The sequence below is a fragment of the Callorhinchus milii genome, unplaced genomic scaffold (genome assembly GCF_018977255.1).
Source record: "Callorhinchus milii isolate IMCB2004 unplaced genomic scaffold, IMCB_Cmil_1.0 Scaffold15, whole genome shotgun sequence".
In the NCBI taxonomy this organism is placed as follows: Eukaryota; Metazoa; Chordata; class Chondrichthyes; order Chimaeriformes; family Callorhinchidae; genus Callorhinchus; species Callorhinchus milii.
In genome coordinates, this window is record NW_024704756.1 from 16084233 (window position 1) to 16102672 (window position 18440).

An 18440-nucleotide genomic window follows, 5' to 3' on the forward strand; every position below is an offset into this window, starting at 1 on the left:
TCATTTCAATCCCATTCTTGTGTGCTACTTTACAAACGTCAAGGTTGTGTTTTGCTGTCACATAGCCCACTGTCGCAGACGAGACACAAACATACAGCGGGGACACTTGGATAAGGCCTTTTTCAGGATGATGAGGGAGGTGGAAATAAGCTTTGAAAAGATTTTTGCCCCAAATGGAGAGGGAGGGTGATAAAATGAGGACGAGCCTCAACCTTCCCCCACAGATACATTTTCATTTTGTTTCTAAAAAGACCCTTGTTTTTCTGCCTCAGTTACTCTTGCTTCTTGGGTTGAATTAAATTTGATTTAAATCCCTTTTAAGTGAAAATGTACCATACTGTCCATTTAAGAGCAGCAGGTAGCATCTGACAGCTTGTTACATGTCTGCAGCTTTAATATACAACAGACTGCTTACGGTCACAGCTCACACTGTTCCTGACCATATAGTGCCTCAAGTCAAAATGCCTCATGGATCTTTTACGCTCACGTAACGAAAACACAGCAGCTGCTTTGTACACAGCAAGGTCCCAGCAGCAGTCATGAACAGTGATGGGTTTCCACATGTGTCAGATATCCAGTGACCCCAAAAAACCTGAAGTGTAGGGTCATCGATTTAGGATCTCTTCTGAAGGACAGCACTTCGGCTGATGCAGTTATCCCTCATCACTCGATTGGAGTGCCAGCTTAGACGATGCAGTCTAAGCCTGGTTATGTTTAGGAATATTTAAGCAGCGTGCTTATACAACAAATTGATGCTGGTTTGGCTCGAGGTTGGAGTGACACACTTGAAAGAGGAGCTCAACACGAGTTTGCTTGACAACCCTACAAATCTCACTGCAAGCTGGCAGCTGTCCAGCCTGTTCAGACCCTCAGCTATTTCTGCGCAGACTTTCACAACACTGAAAGCAGTTTCACAACAGGTGCTGACACAGAAACAGAATTGGGATAAAAGAGGGAGGCAGAATCAAGTAACAAACGCCAACAGCTGCAGGGAGCACAATCCCAGTGCCTGCCAAGGTGACCTCACTGGGGAGAGGGGCAATTTAACAAAATAAACCGGACAGGCACACACAGAGAAAAGGAACTAAAGGGGAAAAGCAGCAAATTGGGATGAGGAACTGCCGAGGAGCAAACGCCAACGTGAAAAATTGGCATCATCCCGTACGATACGTTTCTCGTACAGAATATAGTCAATTCACTTTACGGTACATTCCGTGCGGCGCTTTGAGACATCTCGAAGACATGATATAAAGAGCCTGCCGTGAAAGAGGCGCTATATAAAATGCAAGGATTATTATAGTATTTCTAAGGCTAGAAACTGGACCAACTCCAAAAAAAAATTCGACTACCCTTTCTGGTCAAAAAAAACGCTTCCTGCTTTGAGTCGTAACTTGCCTCGCTGTGCTTTTAAGATGACGCCCCTCCTGTTCTGCATTCCCCCCCCCCGTCACCTCCGCGCACACATCTTAGAAACAAAACAAATTCAGGAGTTTATTTTTGGCTTCCGCAGATAATTATTATTTTTTTTTAAACAATCGATCAACTTTCACCAAACTCCTTCCCCCGCTAAAAAAACTGAAAAAAAAGGTGAGAATTGGTTTTTTTTAAAAAAAAAACTGCTATCCCTAACTATAACCCGCACCGATCAAGGTTAAACATTTCCCTTATGTTTCCCGTATCAGGTCCCTACCAGCTCTCACATCAGATCTCCAAACATGATCAGAAATGCAGTTTTAAATGAAGGGAAAAACACACTTTAAAAACCAATGTTAAAACCAATATTCTATTAAAACCAACATTCTACATATTCCCGTAATAGAATAATACATATTCTAATGTTCTAGTAACATTTTGCCTTTGCCCAGAACATTTCATTTAAGCAATTCGCGCATTTGTAAATAAAAGTTTCCTTCAGCAAGTTTGAGTTGGTGAAGGTTTGACAAGGAAGCCCAATTTCTTATCGGACCAAAATCAAACTAAATTCTTGTTCTCATTGACCCTCTTGCCTGAGCCTCGCACCTTCTTAAAGTAGATGTGATAAGGATCTTCCCCAGAGTGCCTGTCCCGAGAGCGGGTGTAAGCCAAGATCAAGCCTCCAGCCAGGAAGGCATAAAAGATCATGATAAGAAGGATGTAGAGGTAGGCGTCCTTGTTGGAGTCTTTGTCGGGAGATCGTTTGGTGGAAGTGCGATTTGCTGAGGGTAACTTCATCGCCAATTCTCGCAAAATCGTCTCCAGTCGGTCGTAAGCCGAACAATTCATGGCGTTGCAACTTTTGCAAAGTGTGGAGCCGCACACTCACTTCCCGAGTGAGCCTTAATGAATCTTTTTTTTCTAAAATGAATCTGCGTTAACTTTCTCTTCATACGGCGCTTCTGGCATCCAAACAGGCTCCTCTGATCTTTATCTGCCCAGCAAATTGCAGGCGACCAGGCCTCTGCTTTGCAACAGCCTCAAGAGCAGACAAGACACAGAACACAGCTGTCAGTCTAATACGTTGCAGTGCCTCCTCTCCTAAACTGATGGCTCCTCTTTAAGGCGGGTATTAAACATGCAAACATCCTAGAGCGATTACAGCAGCAGCTCTGTCAACTGCAGGGACTGCTTTTGTCGGCAAGCTGGCAGCCAATTTGCACACAAGGTTCCACAAACAGCCAGGAGATGATAGATCAGTTTATCAGGAGGATTGTTGGCCAGGACACCCGGAGAAACTCCCTTTCTCTTTTCCAACAGTATTACAAGAACGTAGACCCTTGATTTTAATGTTTCATCCAAAGGATGGCACCCTCAACAATGCAGCACCCTTACCTTCTCCCCCCTCTCTCCACATTCCACACCCCCACCACCGGAATATCAGCTCAAACTATGATCTTAAAGCCCAACATTGGATTCAAAATCCTTTGAACTGGTTTAAAACCTCAAAAGTCAAGCAATGGGAGGCAGTCACTGCTCAGTTCAGCATTATTCAATTATCTCATAGCTCAGAAACCCCGAGAATCTCACTGGGCACTTGCCAAGGTTACCACGAGCACTCAAATCCCACTTGCGCTCTTATACAGTCCACAACCGGTAGCGCTCTACACTTCAGGTCACCCTAACAGATTGATTTGTGAAGAGCGCAGCATTTTAGCCAAGGTCAGTAACACCAATGGGAGGAATCACAGTCTTGTGAATGTGTAGCAAGGGGTTGAAGACAGAGCTATTATTGGTACTGCCCCATCACAGGAGTGCACCATTGCAGAATCGCTCACTCAGGAGAAAATAATTCTGGCATTTGATAACATATAATTTAAGAATTTCATAGGATTTACTGCTAAGTCATGTTTGAATATTTTGTAGGCGAGTGGAGCTACAAAATGCACCATTCACAGAAAACACACCAACTAAAAAACAAACAAGTCAGTGTACCAGAAGTTGGCTGAGCTGGTGAAGCTTTATTTAAATGCATCCCCACAAGATGGATCTGGTTTGCCTTTAGGTTCCACAGGAACATTCTACACATTTCTCTGCCAGAACGCAGTTTGGGGAAAAAAAAAAACAGAAAAATTGCAATCAGTTATCAAAACAATTTGATGTTTTACAATGAGAGATGCAGTGTTTGTTGGGCTTTCATTCTCTTTCCCCACTGGCTGGAATATCTGGTGAAGAGGGTACGGTTGTTGACTGGGTTGTTAACACCAACACTCGGACATTATTTTCATAACCTCTGAACCCGAGCTTCTAAGCCTGTGTTAACAACCCCAACCGAGTCTCCTTACCAACCGTGTCCTCCCAGCTGCCGGCTCCTGCCGAAGCGCTCTGAGAGGCCGTCCGGCGTGGAGGGCGCTATATAAATCCAAGTTGTTGTTGCCAGAATGTGAGCCGGCAGGAGGCTGCCTCTTGCACACTATCTGCTCCACCATCGCCATTTGAACCCCACTCTCTGGAGCTTTACCCCCTTCCAGTTGCGTCTAATACAGTAAATGTATTTCAGACCATTCACGGCAGCATTTGCTCACACACGTAAAACGGGTTCTCAGTATAAGCAGATTTATTTTTGAATATAAATTCTAAGGGCATTTAGGCAAGGCTTCAAAGAACCAGCTTTCAGAATGTTTCTGCCCAAATATATATTATATATAAAATGATACGATGGTCTATACAAGGACCCGACTCATTTCATAGCCAAGCTGCATTTGAAATTTACAATACAGATATTCCAATTTTAATCAACATAATAAACATTAACATCCAAATTTATACATCAGAAGTCATCTTTTTCAGCATTCCTAAAAAGGGGTTATTTATTTTTCACACACACCAACATGTCGAGACAATGCTTTTGGGATGCAATTCCTTATTAAACTAATATCTTTATTTTAAAAAATTATAATTATGCTAATCCTTGCATTTGGTGCAGCGCCTTTGACATCGGGAGGACGTCCCAAAGCGTTTCACAGGACTTACTGTGAAGTGGACTGACGGTTTATCTGTAGGCTAACGCAGCAGCCAATATGCACACAGCAATGTCACACAAACAGCCAAAGTTAAAAACAAGGTTTTCAAATATCCCCAACACCCAGAAAATACAAGCGTCTCACACACAATAAGAAATAGGCTTAAATACAATTTCAACTGATCTACCAAATTCACTTTAACGTACATTTCTCGAAAAGGACAAACAAAACGTATTTTAGAACCATTTCCAAGATCAGTCGATTCCTCAGTGGATACGACAGCTTATTTGCAAAAAATATATATATTTTGCGATGAAAATAAACATTTGAAGGTGAAGACTCGCAAGTCTGAAGATGGGAATGGAACTCCTCTGGACAGAATTGACTTTGTAGCGAGAACGACCACAGCATTGAACCCAACCCCCACCAAAAAAAACTTTACAATGGATGTTTGAGCAATTAAGATAATTCTCATCACCAGGACTGCAGAATAAATGTAAATCTCAGGGAAAATTGTAGAAACTAATTTACACGAGTTGGCGAGTCGATGACTAGACTAAGTTGTCAGACTAAATTTAAAATCATCATCAACAACAACAAAAAAACACTAAGGGAGAGGTAAGCCCTACCAAATACTGTGGTTGAAGCAGAATCCACAATTTCTATTAAAAGGGATTTGGAGAAATATTTTTAAACAAAATGATAAAGTGCGTGGGGTTTGGGTGGGGTGGGGGGAGAGAAAGAGCGTGAAGTGGGATTAAATAGATAGCTGGTACAGGTACGATGGGCTGAATGGCATCTTGCGGTGCTCTTAACGTTTTACGATATTGTATTGTACAGATGATAAAGGGGACACACATTCACAGTAGCTCAGGATAGCACTGGGCTACCATCAGATTATACTTCAAAGTTGAGGGGCCTAGCTGGATACCTGCCTTTACACTGTGGTGGTTCTCAATTAGATTTTATTATAAAATATTTTTTATATACAATTTGAGTTGTTGGGAAGGACGCAACATGTTCCCACCCACCACCCCCCCAATAAACATAGACCACCAGCGAGTTGTAACAAAGTGGTTTAAAAGGTTGAACACGATCGACAAGCTCAGGTGACATGGTTGAGAGAGGAAGAGAGAAGAAACTGAGGGATTGTGATTGCCAGGCCCCCAACCTGTACAAGAAGTACCTCGTACTTGGATTATGCTCCTCATTTTTGAAGGCAACCTACCACTTAGGTTATATAGTGACTGGCCTATTTATCCATTAAATTGCTTATTGTATTGTCAGCTCCTTATCACTAGCAGTTACCAAAACGCTTCATAGAATATATTGTAAAGTGGATTGACTATATTTTGTGGGCAAAATGCAACAGCCAATTGTGAATAGCAGTGTCCCACAAACAGTCGTCGATTGAGTGACCAAATTGTTATTTTTGGGCAGAAGGATTATTAACCCCAGAAAGCGATCCCCCAATCGACTAACAACCGGGTTCCTACTTACTGCTAGGTAAACAGAGGTGCGTGGAGTAAGAAAACTTGCCTAGGCTTCACCCTGCCGGGAAACCGAATCCAGGTCCTCTCGCTTGCGAAGTGAGTGCTCTAACCACTACACTACAGGATTCCACAGGGAGGGGAGGGTGAGCATGAGGAAATATTAAAGAGGTAGAGGAGGAGCCAACCATTCTGCTACTGAGGCACTGAGAAATTACACAGCCACCAAAAAAAAGGATAATTTATCCATATGGTATTTCCACTTTTAACTATTTCTTTTTAGCTGCTTTATTTAAAAATAAGATCCATCTGCAATCTTTATATTCAATAACCATAGCCTGTATGATACATAAAGAAACAAGTACCTACGTACTTCAAGGATTATTCTCAGCAAGTTTCTATACAAACCGATGGGATAGAATTGTTAGTGCAAACTTCACATCAAGGGCTGCCGCCACAGCTGATTGGCATTTGAATGGTAAAGGTGTGGGACCAAACTATTCTTTTTTTTAAAAAAACATTCAAGGACACAACACCGGTCAACCTTTAAGTTTGGTCCCCGCTAACTGGCAACTCGTGGACTTGGTACAATCAGCAGGCGGCTCCAAGAGACACAGATAAGAGAAACAAACCCAAACGAAGGTGGTATTTACTGTAAAAAAACACATGCATAAATAAAGACCTTCTGGCTGTTAGTAGAAAGTAACTGGGTGGTGCAAATATTGTTGGGCTTCTAGGTTGGGGGTAACCCACCCCCACCCCACACATGACCCTCACAGTTCAAGCAAGACTCAGCTGTGTTGAATGCAACCACTTGCTTTGGAGCAATAACCTTTTGGTTTGTTAGTTTTATTTATAAATGGGTCATTCGTTCATTCATTGTTCTTAGAAATTCAAAGATGCAATTGTTCCCATCAGGCACCAGAGAGGAGAAAACAAAAACCCACACACAACACATCCAGGGCTCCGTGCGGGCTCTACTTTCCTCCATACATCCGTTCAATGTCATTTAGATAGTGATTCTTTAGCTCTTTCCGCTTGAGTTTGAAGGCGTCTGTGACCAAACCAGTCTCTGGAGTCCACGGCTCTGGGCTCAAACGCACCTTCATGGGAACTTCGAACTTTTCTAATTTACCTGTTAGCACAGAATCACCAACATGCATCAAAAGGCTTTGTATTAGAATAAAAACACCCCCGCATCAACTACCACCAATTAAATATACTCAGCACCCCGGATTACACCCCACCCAGGTGGTCAGGCCTTCAGCTTCTCTGCCTCCACCCTTTGGAACTGTATCCCATAGTCCCTTTGCCTTAGTCCCTCCCTTTCCTCCTTCAAGGCACGTATCAAGGCCCTCCTCTTTGACAGTGCCTTCGGATACCCTCCTACCCCCACCGTCCCTGCCCTCCACCCCTTCTGATCCCAACCACCTGCTTGGGTCCAAATCCAACTGTCCAGGGTCCTGAGATGTCCTCCCAACGTGAAAGGCGCTGTGTAAATGTCATTTCTTGTTGCTGTTGTCACACGCCATTATAATTTAATGTTGAGCTCACACTTTGCAAATGCCCCATGGTCACAAATATCCATGAAGCGATTGACCAATTAATCTAGAGGATAGCTGGTTGGGACATGCGCAGATACAACGTCTCTTTTCAAATAGCGGCACAGGATCTTCAACATCCACCAAACGGGTGGAGAAGCCAATCGCGACTCTGAAACTACTCCATGATATAACCATGTGGTTCGGTCGCGCACTTACTGGATTGTGCGGCTTCTTTGATCTCTCGCAACACCTCGGCCTCCATCACTTTGTTGTTGCACAGTTCCTCCCACACCCCCTCAATCCCTTTCTGCTCGGCCAGGATCGTCAGTTTCTTTTGATTGGGGACCACAAAACTAATCACGTAGGACTGCTCGCTGTGAACAAAATGAATTGGGTTTCAATCTCAGTGGCCAAATGACATGAAGTTGGAAGTAAAAAAAAACAAACAGGTTTTAGTCTTAGCAAAACTCCAAACTGGCAAGGACGGAATGTATCATTAATCTGTTAATTAAGAGTTAAATATCCAGCTTCCTCAACGGCTCAGCAAGTTTATTGAGTGAGCAGCAGAGCATCACAGAACTGGAAGGTCCCATCCTCATCCCTCCCCCAATCCAGACGAGGTGTAGGAAGGCACCTACGGAACAGCGGATCGATCTTTCATGTGAGAATGGGGGGGAAGAAAGTTGGAGAAAGAAAAAAAAAGTTACACTTCCTTCATAACTAAGTTGAATCTTCAGAAGACACAAGGAGCCCTCAGTGAGATGGTGGGCGACCTTCAATGTACCTCTGAACCGGCCACAAGGAATATTAAGCATTCTCTTCTAGTCGTCTCAGACACCCCTTCAGACTCTAGGCCCACTGCTCTGCTGCTATAACTCACTGCGCCATTGAGGCTCACAAAAATACATGACCCCAATGCTCAGAACCACTTCATACAGATGGAAATGTCCAGCAAAGGAATGTAGCTGCTCTTGTTTAATAAACCCACTCTCAAATGCTGCGAAGCAAATGTCAACATAAGCAAGTTCTCCAGGTATTCTGGCACTGAATGATCAGCTGATGTAAGGCCACGTGGCAAGCTTCAAATACCAGGAGAGTCAACCTACCTTTCCCTTGTAGGTTTCTGTTAATGAAAACATGTACAATCAAAAGACAGAACTTGCCGAATGTAAGCAAACTGCACAAAGGCAGCTCAAGCATCGCACACGGTAGTGATTGCTGAACCCAATTTTGAATGCCTTCCAGCAGTGCAGCAATTGGGAATGGCTTTGCCTTTTATGCTTCCCTGCTCCAAGTCACTCTTGCCTTAGGCTTAGGTGTGCTCCTCCAACTGTATATAGTATGTAATTTTATCAGTGTCAGGTTAGATCTGCTGCTGAGTTAACGGACCGTTAGTGCGTGGCAAAGGAGTCTATAAATTGATCTATGTTATTGAGTGAAGGATGTAACCTGCACCTTTCCTGGATAACTTTAAAAACAGTCTCTTAAAATGTTCCTGGGCAGTCTTTTGGGCCATTTTAAGGAGTTCCCTTTGAGCAGAAGCTCTTTATATCATACCCATTGTGAAGAGATGTTTCCTGATATTTCTAACCAGCTTTGCTCTCCTTTAAGATTAACTTCTCTGAGCAGAGAAAGACAATGTGTCCCAATACAACTTACTAGCTTCCAGATTTATAAGAGATGTGAGCTTGACCTACCTGTTTGCGTACGCACAGATATTATCAATGAGAGAGCAGCTCTTTAAGGCTGATTCCACTTTGCCCAAAGACACATACTCCCCGGCCTGCAGCTTCACCAAGTCTTTCTTCCGATCTATATTGAAAAAAAACAATTCAAGAGTTAAACTTCCACAGAACTGCTTCAAACTGAAGAAACACTGCGCAGAGAATAATTCCTATCGGAGTGATTGCATGGCCAGGAAACTTAACAAGGCATTTTGATGAAGAGAGCCACGGTTGCGAATGTACAACCAATATCTGAACCCCATGTAACTATTCTTCACATGACGACATGTGCCGTCAGCCTATTCAAACCGTAGATGAGCCCCATCCATAAACACAATATTTATTTTTAGGTTTTAGCCTTAATAGATCTGAAGATTGTGCAGAAGTTGGGAAAACCAGCTTCAAAATGACTAACATTGGAACCATCTGGAAAATGTTACGGCTGAAACCAGCGCACACTTGCACTTTGCGGCAGGAGTCACTGAGATCGGGAGGGGAAACCTTGCCTGATTTCCAGCCCCTTCCCGCTGCAATGGTGGAACAGAGGGCAACAGCGAACTCAGCAGGACATTGGGCACAAACCCTTTCTGGTTTGTATGCCTCCGTTCATTTACTCTGTGCCGCACAACTAGAGATTGTGAAAGCAACTGAATTGCCTGCAACTGAAACAGCTGAAAGATGAGTTTGAATATGGCTTTGCCCCACCAACACCACGCACACACAGAGTCCTCTTTATATTGCAGCATTCCATCTACAGCTCCTCACCAATTATCTGCAAGCAGCCATCTGGATGGAATTCCCCCACGTCCCCAGTGCAGAACCACCTCTGACCAACGCTGTCCAGGAAAAAGTCATCGTTTGACTTATTCATCTTGAAGTATCCCATGGCGACATTTGGTCCTCCAACCAGAATCTCCCCTCTGGGGTTGGGATGGTCCTTGCAGGTATATCCGCCTGTGTAGAAAAGAGTACCAGACATTTAGACTTTTTAAAAATAAATAAATATTTTCCCCTCCTTTTTCTCAGCACTAAATTTGAACACCAATATTCTCGACTTTCTCTAGTTTCTCCTCTGCCAGGAAAGTAAAAAAGCAACATCACCACAAATAAGAGGACGATTCATTACTGGCGGGGTCAAGCGCTGCAGAAATGCACAACGCAAAGAAGTGTTGGCACCTTGCAGATAACAGGCAAATAGGTCACAGCTGCGCCAGTTTCACAAGAACCTTGAAGCGCACCACTGAACACGTCATTTCAGAAACCAGTGCAAGTTACCTGCATACTGAAAGATTCAACTTTTTTCCTGTCATTTATTCGGACTAAACTGGGACACTACTTTCTCAGGAGTACTACCAAGGGTAAGATGTTGCAATCTCACACCAAAAAAAGACAAACGTGTTTATTTTCCCCCTCCTTCTGGGGGCTCAGCTTCGTGGTCATACACGGCTCCCTGGACACCATTTGCCGGCTTCAAGGCAGCATGCATTCTTCATGTGTGACTCTAAGAAGGCTGAGTGACTGGGAGGGAAGTAGGAGGGAGCGCAGAAGAGAAGGAAATATTAAAGTGATCCAGCCCACCAGCAGGATCACTGAATAGCAATCAGTGCTGACCGAGCTGGGAAACAAACCTGCAAGCTTCTGGCCTGTGACTCTTAATCTCCTACACTGAAATGCATTTAGTCCAGTGTGAGTTTGGTCTTTGATCTGAATATCCCAGAAAATCTACTCTACTGCCTTCACATTACAGCATCAAGCTGAATCAATTAATCTTGTGCCCTGGCTTCCACTACCCTTCCTGGTAACCCATTTCTGATCTTCCTCCTAGGGTTCATCCTAAAATTCATAACCCTGAGCCCGTGCCCTCTTGTCTTGTCGCCTCGGTGTATCAAAATATTTCTCTGTAGACAGACCTTCTTCCCAGTCCCTCAGTTTGATTTCACAGCAGATAAGAGGTGCTCCGACTCTGCCTGTGCTGTAGTCCAAGACTGCAATAAACAGAAAGGGCATGTCATGTGGATCTTGGAAGAGTTTCAGAATCACAAGAAATAACATGACTACATTGGTGCCTTGAGCTATATACATTTGCAGCTAAAAATTGAACTAATAGTCTGCTAACCGGCATTCTTTACACATGTGCAAGTTTTCAAGCTCTAACTTGAACCGAGGCTCATCACTCTCTTAATATCACCTCATTCAATCACAGGTCAGCTTCCCAGCATTTCATTTCTTCTGCTCAAATTCCACAGCTACATTTATGAAGTAGATAAGAATTGAAGATCTATGAACTTCTCCCTCAAACAGAAATAAAACCGATATCTTTTGTCGATCGAATGCTTGGGCTGCTCACCTTCAGTGATGCTGCCTGCACCACACGTTTCCGTCAGCCCATAGCCTTGACCCACTGGACAGCAGAAGCAAACATTCATGAACCTCTGAGTCTGTGGGGAAAGAGGTGCTCCGCCGGACAGCATCATCCGAACGTTCCCTCCTAACAAGGCTTTCACCTTTTTAAATAGTAACCTAGAAGAAAGGAAACCTTGGGTTACTTTCCTTAATGGTCAATCCCAACACCCATGAATCCATATCACCAAACCCATCCCTCAATAGTGCCCAACGCTCATCTGCAAAGATTTTATTATTTTGCCTACAAAGTGATCTGAACATAGTTTCCTAAAGCTTTGTAACAACTGTATTTGTTATTGCGGTTTCACTGTGAGAAGTATTCAGCCCTGGCCTGTCTGCACCAGAGCCCTGGCCTGTCTGCACCAAGCTCAGATCCCCATTCATAAAACAAGACAGACTTGTCTCTTTGAAACAAACATGAAGAGACTGCTTACTCGCCAGTGGGCAAAGTACGAATAGATAGCAGTGGCCATCCTGGTATAAGCACTCCAGCAACATCTCCCTTTATTGGGTACTAAAATGCACAGGTTTGAGACTTTGCAGTCATGAAGTCCCTCCACCCAACCAGCCATTTCCAACAGCAATCCTCAAACTATCCACCGGCTGATTTCAATTTTACTTTGCTATTGTTCAACAGGGAAGAATCCACACAACGTCAGGGATCATTCAACTCCCGTTTCCAGTCCTCCAAGCACCACACACTGACTACAGGAGACAGCTGCCACGAGGCCGTGCATTGAAGCAGCTCAGAGAGAAGCACCTACTCTCAATTCAGCGCCTCAGGTGTTGGAAGGTTGAGAAGAAGAAAACAAACCAAATGCATCTCAGCACTGCCATGGCAAAGTGCCAAGAGAACCTAAGTAGGGCAATTATATTTAGCCAATTAATGTCAAGCCAATTATTGGGAGGTAGCGCTTTAATGAAATCCCAGTGTTAATTGTTCAGTTTCCTTACAAGTTACACAGGGGTGCATCGTAGCCCCTCTTGATCTGATCCAATTTGTAGTCATAACCCAGCTTGAACAGTGTTCTCTGTACGTAGCTCATCTCCTGCACCTTGCTCATGACGTTCTTGTAGATTCGATCCATTATTTCCTCGAAAAAACAAAAAGCACGGACTCAAAAAAGGAGATATTTCAACAATAAAATGCCGCTGTACACCCCAAACGTGGCTATTACTGAAAATTGGATCAATCAGCTCCAATATACAGTAAACTTTCAGCTATTTATCTTTTCCCCAACAAACGGCTAAAGTAAGCCAGACAAGGTCAGGAACTTGAGATCACAAATAATTTCTAGGACCATCACCTATCAGCCAATTATTTTCCCCCTGAGAATTCTGGAAAAGAAAGCTTGATCAATGTAACACCACTTACAAGTCTTACACTGCTCAAGCAAAATACTACAATGGTGTTATTTTCCACTCGGAATCAGTGTTGGCCGACGAGATATTACTGTTAACAAAACGCTCCGAGGGTCGAAATGCCACATCTAGGACATCTGTTGAGTTTCTCGCAAAAGAAAACAAAGCGAGATCAACTTATTGCAGGTCACTTCTGCAGCAGGATTCTGTGGATGTCTTGTCAAAGGTTCCAGCTCTTCATGTTACCACAAAGGACTTTTGATTGTTTTGGGGCACAAAACGTTTGTGTGGTCACACACTATTGTGTTTTAATTGTGCGTCAGGGGTGAAACAGTGAGGATAAGAGGACACCAAAGAGTTTCACTTACTGGGACGGCTGCCATTAGAGTTGGCTTCAGGACGGAACAATCACCTTTACTGCCTTTTTTGATTTTCGTGGACTGTAAAAGAACAGAGAAAGAAATAAAAGCTCCAACAATGCTGTACACTTGATCAATACTGCATCATCAATATACAAACGTAGCATTCCATATACAGCCACGGAACTCATCCCCTTCTCCCCCACCCCCATCTTCGTATCAATGATCTCTCCTTATTTTCAACCTTTTGAATACACCAAGCAATCAGTTATATGCAAAAGTATGACGCAAATTTAAAGATGTACAAAATAGCCCATGGTGTTACGGTTGACAGTATTCTTGGTTGGTTGTACAGCCTGCTGCAGGAAAGCTATTACATCAAGCAGATCGCCACTGCTCACCTGATCAGACAGGGTTTGAGGGGACGAGTAACCAATTCGACAGCCATAAGCAACACAGGAGATTTCTGCTGTAAGTTCTAGGACGTGAGCTAGTGGAAGGTAGCCGATATACGTGTCCCTGGGGCTACATGTTAAAAAAAATACAATTCACAACATCAGCAAAATAACAAAGGACAGCTGCTTAAATATTATACCAAGATGAAGATTAATTTATATGTATTTAGCTCAGTGCAGATTTAGATTTGTACAGTAAAAGATACAATAATCAACATTCCTTTTCAAGTAGTGCAGAGACTTACACTCAGATGTTTATATATGGACAAAAATTAGGCAGAAAAATGACTAAAAAGAAAAATCATTAAACTACACTGAGTGTCTTAATTATTAGTGGCACATTGTTGGGGGGGGGGTAGGGAGCAAGGAGACAATGGTCCAATCACAATTGGATTGAAGCCTCACACAAACAAGGACCATTTTGGAGGGGGACTGAATGGATGACTGGCACCTGTAGAACTGCCCCCAATGGAAGAAAAATAAAGAGTCAAGAAGCTTCAGGAGAGGAGCTTAGAGCCAGACTCAAGTCAGACCGCCTCTTTGGGGGTCCATGGATAACGAGAGATAGTAATATATCGGAAGAGCGTTGTATTCAGTGCTCGCAGATGACCACTTACCCCAGCCAAGGTATCCTCTGACACTGGCCCGTCATGCCAGCTATTAAATTACTGTGATTGATCATCACTCCCTTCGGGTGACCTGTGGAGCCGCTGGTATACATCACCACTGCCAAGTCAGTCGGGGTGGGACTGTTTAAATGAGCATTCACTGCACAGAGAAAACAAGAATAACTGCGGAGTAATAACTACTAAAAAAACAATTTTTGCAGCTGGCTAGATTTCATTATTTTTATTATTAATATTATTATCTGGTTTCTAGCACTTGATTCAAGTGTTCAATGGCTCCAATTTTCTTGTATGCAGACATCTGCACAGCAGATGTAATGTTATACCCTAGCTGAAACAGCTGGAGTAGCAAGGGAGGTCAGTGGTTATTTCCACTCTCAGCAGGCGTCATTCAAGAATAAACAAAGGGGGGGGGGGGGGGAAGAGAAACACAAATCTCAAGTAGAAGTGTCCATAATGAGTTTTGAGTTGTGCTGTAACGATGGATAGGATGAAGGTGGAATCATACGTACAGTTCTCCGGCTTGCTCCCCAGCTCCTCCACACACGTCATGCTGTGGATCCGAAGCTTCTCTGGGTAACCAGAGGTACTGATTGTCTTCTTGTCCACATAGATGAGGTATTTCAACTTGTTGATTTTGGGTAGTACATTCTGCGGCCAAAGGCATTAAAGTCAACAAAGGGGAAACAGTACACTTGCAACACAAAATGGGGACCATTCAGCCTATCCCATCTGTGCCATTGTTACATGAATATCACCATTATTAATACCACTTTCCATACATTTTCCCATGTTCTCCAATGCTGGGTTTTTAAAAACTTTACCTTTAACTTTGTATCGATGAGATCCACACTGGTGATGAGGTGGGTTACCTCAGATTCATTGAGACCGTAAGCTACAGAATCCTCTCCAAGGGTAGCGTAAAGTGTCACAACTGGAAACGAAAAGGGAAATGGTGCTGAGGTCTTGCGAGTCAAAAAATGGATTCTCACACAAGATCCCACATGTCAAAGACTGTTACAGTAAAATATTTCTGCATCGTCATCAGTTAGCTTAGAACGACCTCTGGGCTTGCACATCGTAAATCTGAGTTCACAAATAAGAAATACATTAATATACACTCAATATGTTAAGCACAGTCTCAGTTTTCACTCCCTTTGATTGGACGATAGGATTCAGGTTTCATTTCTGGAAATGGCCAGAAAAATGTGACCTGCACTTAGAACTAATTCATTCTGTCACCAGATGGCAGTGTTTGTAGGCTTCAACTCGCCCACTTGTGCTTTAAATCATTCAACTGCCTTGCATACCCAATCTGCCCAGAAAAGGCACCAACTTTCTTTCTCTGTTTTATAATAAAACCATGGTCACTGGTACTCTGGACTTACCCTCCGCCTGAAAATCAAAATGTATTGCACCATCTCCTCCAGAATTCAAAAATTGTGTCAGCAGCATTCCACAAAGAGTCGTGGAATACTTGCTAATTCATCTCCCAGAGTGTACCTGACTGCAGGTAGCTTCAGGTAAACATTAAGCACTGATCACCTTCAGCCATTGCACCCACTGTCTGAAACTCAACTACTACTATTACTCACGATATAGTGCCCTTCACATAGGCTAGCATCTGAGCCCTTGACTCTGTCCCCAAAACCCTTTCATTGCTGCTTCTGCCTGCCATAAAATCCCTTTAAAATTCTTTTTTGACGTTGACTTTGGCCAATGCCTTTAAATGCTCCTTACATTTCCCCCTGTTAGAATATACACTTTTTGTATACTGCTAGAATCATAATAGATGTTGTGAATGGGTTAACTTTTAGGTTAAGTGTGGGGGACAACGGGACTGACTGTCATGGGATAGGACACATCTGGTTTTCTCTGTTTTTGAAAGAATAATGGACAGCTTTGGAAAAGGGCAGGGGGTCACCTCTTATCAGTAAATGACAACAAGCCCACAGAGGGAACGGTCCAAGGTACCGGTCCACACAGGATCTCGACTTAGCAATAAGTCGTTAGATTCTGACAGGGCCAAGCGACAGAAGGTAACCTTCAAGAATAGCAACTAATGAGCAAGTTGCTGAAACTAGAGGACCTTGGTACCATCCCGGGATACTGATAAGGAATAACCAGTCACTTAAAAGGAATGTACTAATGATCCCACACCACAAAATAATGAGCACCAGATACAGCCCTAAACTGATCAATCCTCTATCTTAGACAATTAGATCAGATAACAGGGATCTTAAGGACAATGCGTATGTGTGCTGAGGCACGTACACCCCATAAGGTGTTCATGTGAACCCAGCATGATTTCGGCCAGGTGATCTAATGTCCGCACCATGATTGTACAAACATCAGTATAAGAGTCCCGGGCTGCGGAGACAAAGGTATGGGAGATGGGGCCATCCCGGGCTGCGGAGACAAGGGTATGGGAGATGGAAGACCGAGAGCTAGAAACTAAGACTGAGGATATCAGATGGGAGATTGAAAACTGTAAGCAAGAAGACTGAACGCATGAAGAATCAAGCTTGTGTGCTGTAAAGCCACAGTGATGAACTCGAGATATCTACGGTGGTATTATTCTGTTATAAGGTCTGTTGATTGTACCGGCCTTTGGTCTGACCCATCGGGATATTGGGGAATAACGAACGAATAATAATAAAACAATCTGATATCTGGTTGCAAACGGATTACGGCTGATTTTATTTTCTAACACCCCTCCCGCAGTGATAAAATAAAATAATCCTAGCATTTGACATAGCACTTTTCACATCTTCTAGACATCACAAAGCGCTTCACAGAATATACTGTAAAGTGAATTGACTGTATATTTGTGGGCGAAACACAGCAGCCAATTGCGCACAGCAGTGTCCCACAAACAGTCGTGGATTGAATGACCAAATTATTATTATTTTTTTCTTGAGAGATTATTATTAGGCGTGTGGAGTAAGGAAACTTGCCCAAAGTTTTGCCCTGCCGGGATCTGAACCCAGATCTCTCATGTGCGAGGCGAGTGCTTAACTACTGAGCTACAGGACTCCTGATGCCCTTCTACAAAACACTTTGAAAATTTGTCTGCAACAGGAAACAGGCTGACCAAATTAAATCTTTAATATCACAACAGAGGGGGGAAAAACACAATCAGACCATCAAGTAACCTTATTTAAATATATTCATATATACATAAAAAGAGATAAAGGTTTTGAAATAAATATTCGGCTTCACCTCAAATAAGTACAAGCGGATGATCATCAACAAGATTGTTTAGATATTTTCACACTTGCTAGAATTTCAAACTATCTCCAAACAAGTTTGTACCCAATGTGGTTTTTTGCAGTGCTTTTGAAAGATTAGGGTTCAAGTGCATTCCGGCATTTCACATGCACGCCTGATCAACCCGCCGAAGAAATGTGCATGCACGCACACAAGCGCACGCACGCGCAGGACTAGCTGTACTTGTGCACTCCTTTGCGAATTGCAGGTGCTGCCAAAATTATGCGCCAGGCAGCTGCCAAACACACACTGGACACAAACTGCTCCCACGCTTACTGCAAAACTATTTGTGTTTGAACAAGAAACAATGGCGAGGGGAAAAAAAAGCACAAAAGACTGGCTAGAACCAACTGCAAGTGTTGAGGGCTGCGAGCCATGCCCCTTGGGCAATTACATGCGTCAGATCAACAGGAAATTGTTCTGAGGAATGGAAGCACAATGGAGGCACGGAGCAGCAGGGCATCCTGATCTGAACAGACCAAACAACTACTAAGGGTGGACAGTTTTCTCTTCGGTTCCTTCCTTCCGTGCTTTCTTCCTCCAAATTCTCTTGCACGTCAAACTATCTCAAAGGTAACTTGTCAAGTGCAGTGCCATTTCATTTGGAGACAGATTCAGCAGGTGTCTTTCACACAATAAGCAGCAATAAGTGACTGACCAATCCAATTAATGTGGAGGATTTGCTGGCCTGGACACCGGGAAAGAGAAACCTCCTTCTCAATCTTTAACGTCCACCTGAACAGGACCTTGGTTTAACATCTCATCTGAAGA

The 18440-nt window shown here is 43.3% G+C and overlaps 1 protein-coding gene across 5 annotated transcripts in view; it reads right to left on the minus strand.

The window, feature by feature from the left end:
- Positions 1 to 6198: 6198 nt before the first annotated feature.
- Positions 6199 to 18440, minus strand: part of acsl4a (acyl-CoA synthetase long chain family member 4a) — a 36913-nt gene continuing 24671 nt past the window's right edge. For all 5 annotated transcript variants that reach the window (XM_042340576.1, XM_042340575.1, XM_042340574.1 and 2 more), the window contains exons 6-17: positions 15224 to 15333; positions 14912 to 15050; positions 14391 to 14541; positions 13720 to 13843; positions 13328 to 13399; positions 12552 to 12691; positions 11542 to 11714; positions 11105 to 11179; positions 9960 to 10148; positions 9168 to 9282; positions 7687 to 7844; positions 6199 to 7061 (exon numbers count right to left, since the gene is read on the minus strand). In XM_042340576.1, the coding sequence (XP_042196510.1) occupies positions 6904 to 7061; positions 7687 to 7844; positions 9168 to 9282; positions 9960 to 10148; positions 11105 to 11179; positions 11542 to 11714; positions 12552 to 12691; positions 13328 to 13399; positions 13720 to 13843; positions 14391 to 14541; positions 14912 to 15050; positions 15224 to 15333 (1604 nt within the window). In that variant the 3' untranslated portion in view covers positions 6199 to 6903. The remainder of the gene's footprint in view (positions 7062 to 7686; positions 7845 to 9167; positions 9283 to 9959; positions 10149 to 11104; positions 11180 to 11541; positions 11715 to 12551; positions 12692 to 13327; positions 13400 to 13719; positions 13844 to 14390; positions 14542 to 14911; positions 15051 to 15223; positions 15334 to 18440) is intronic.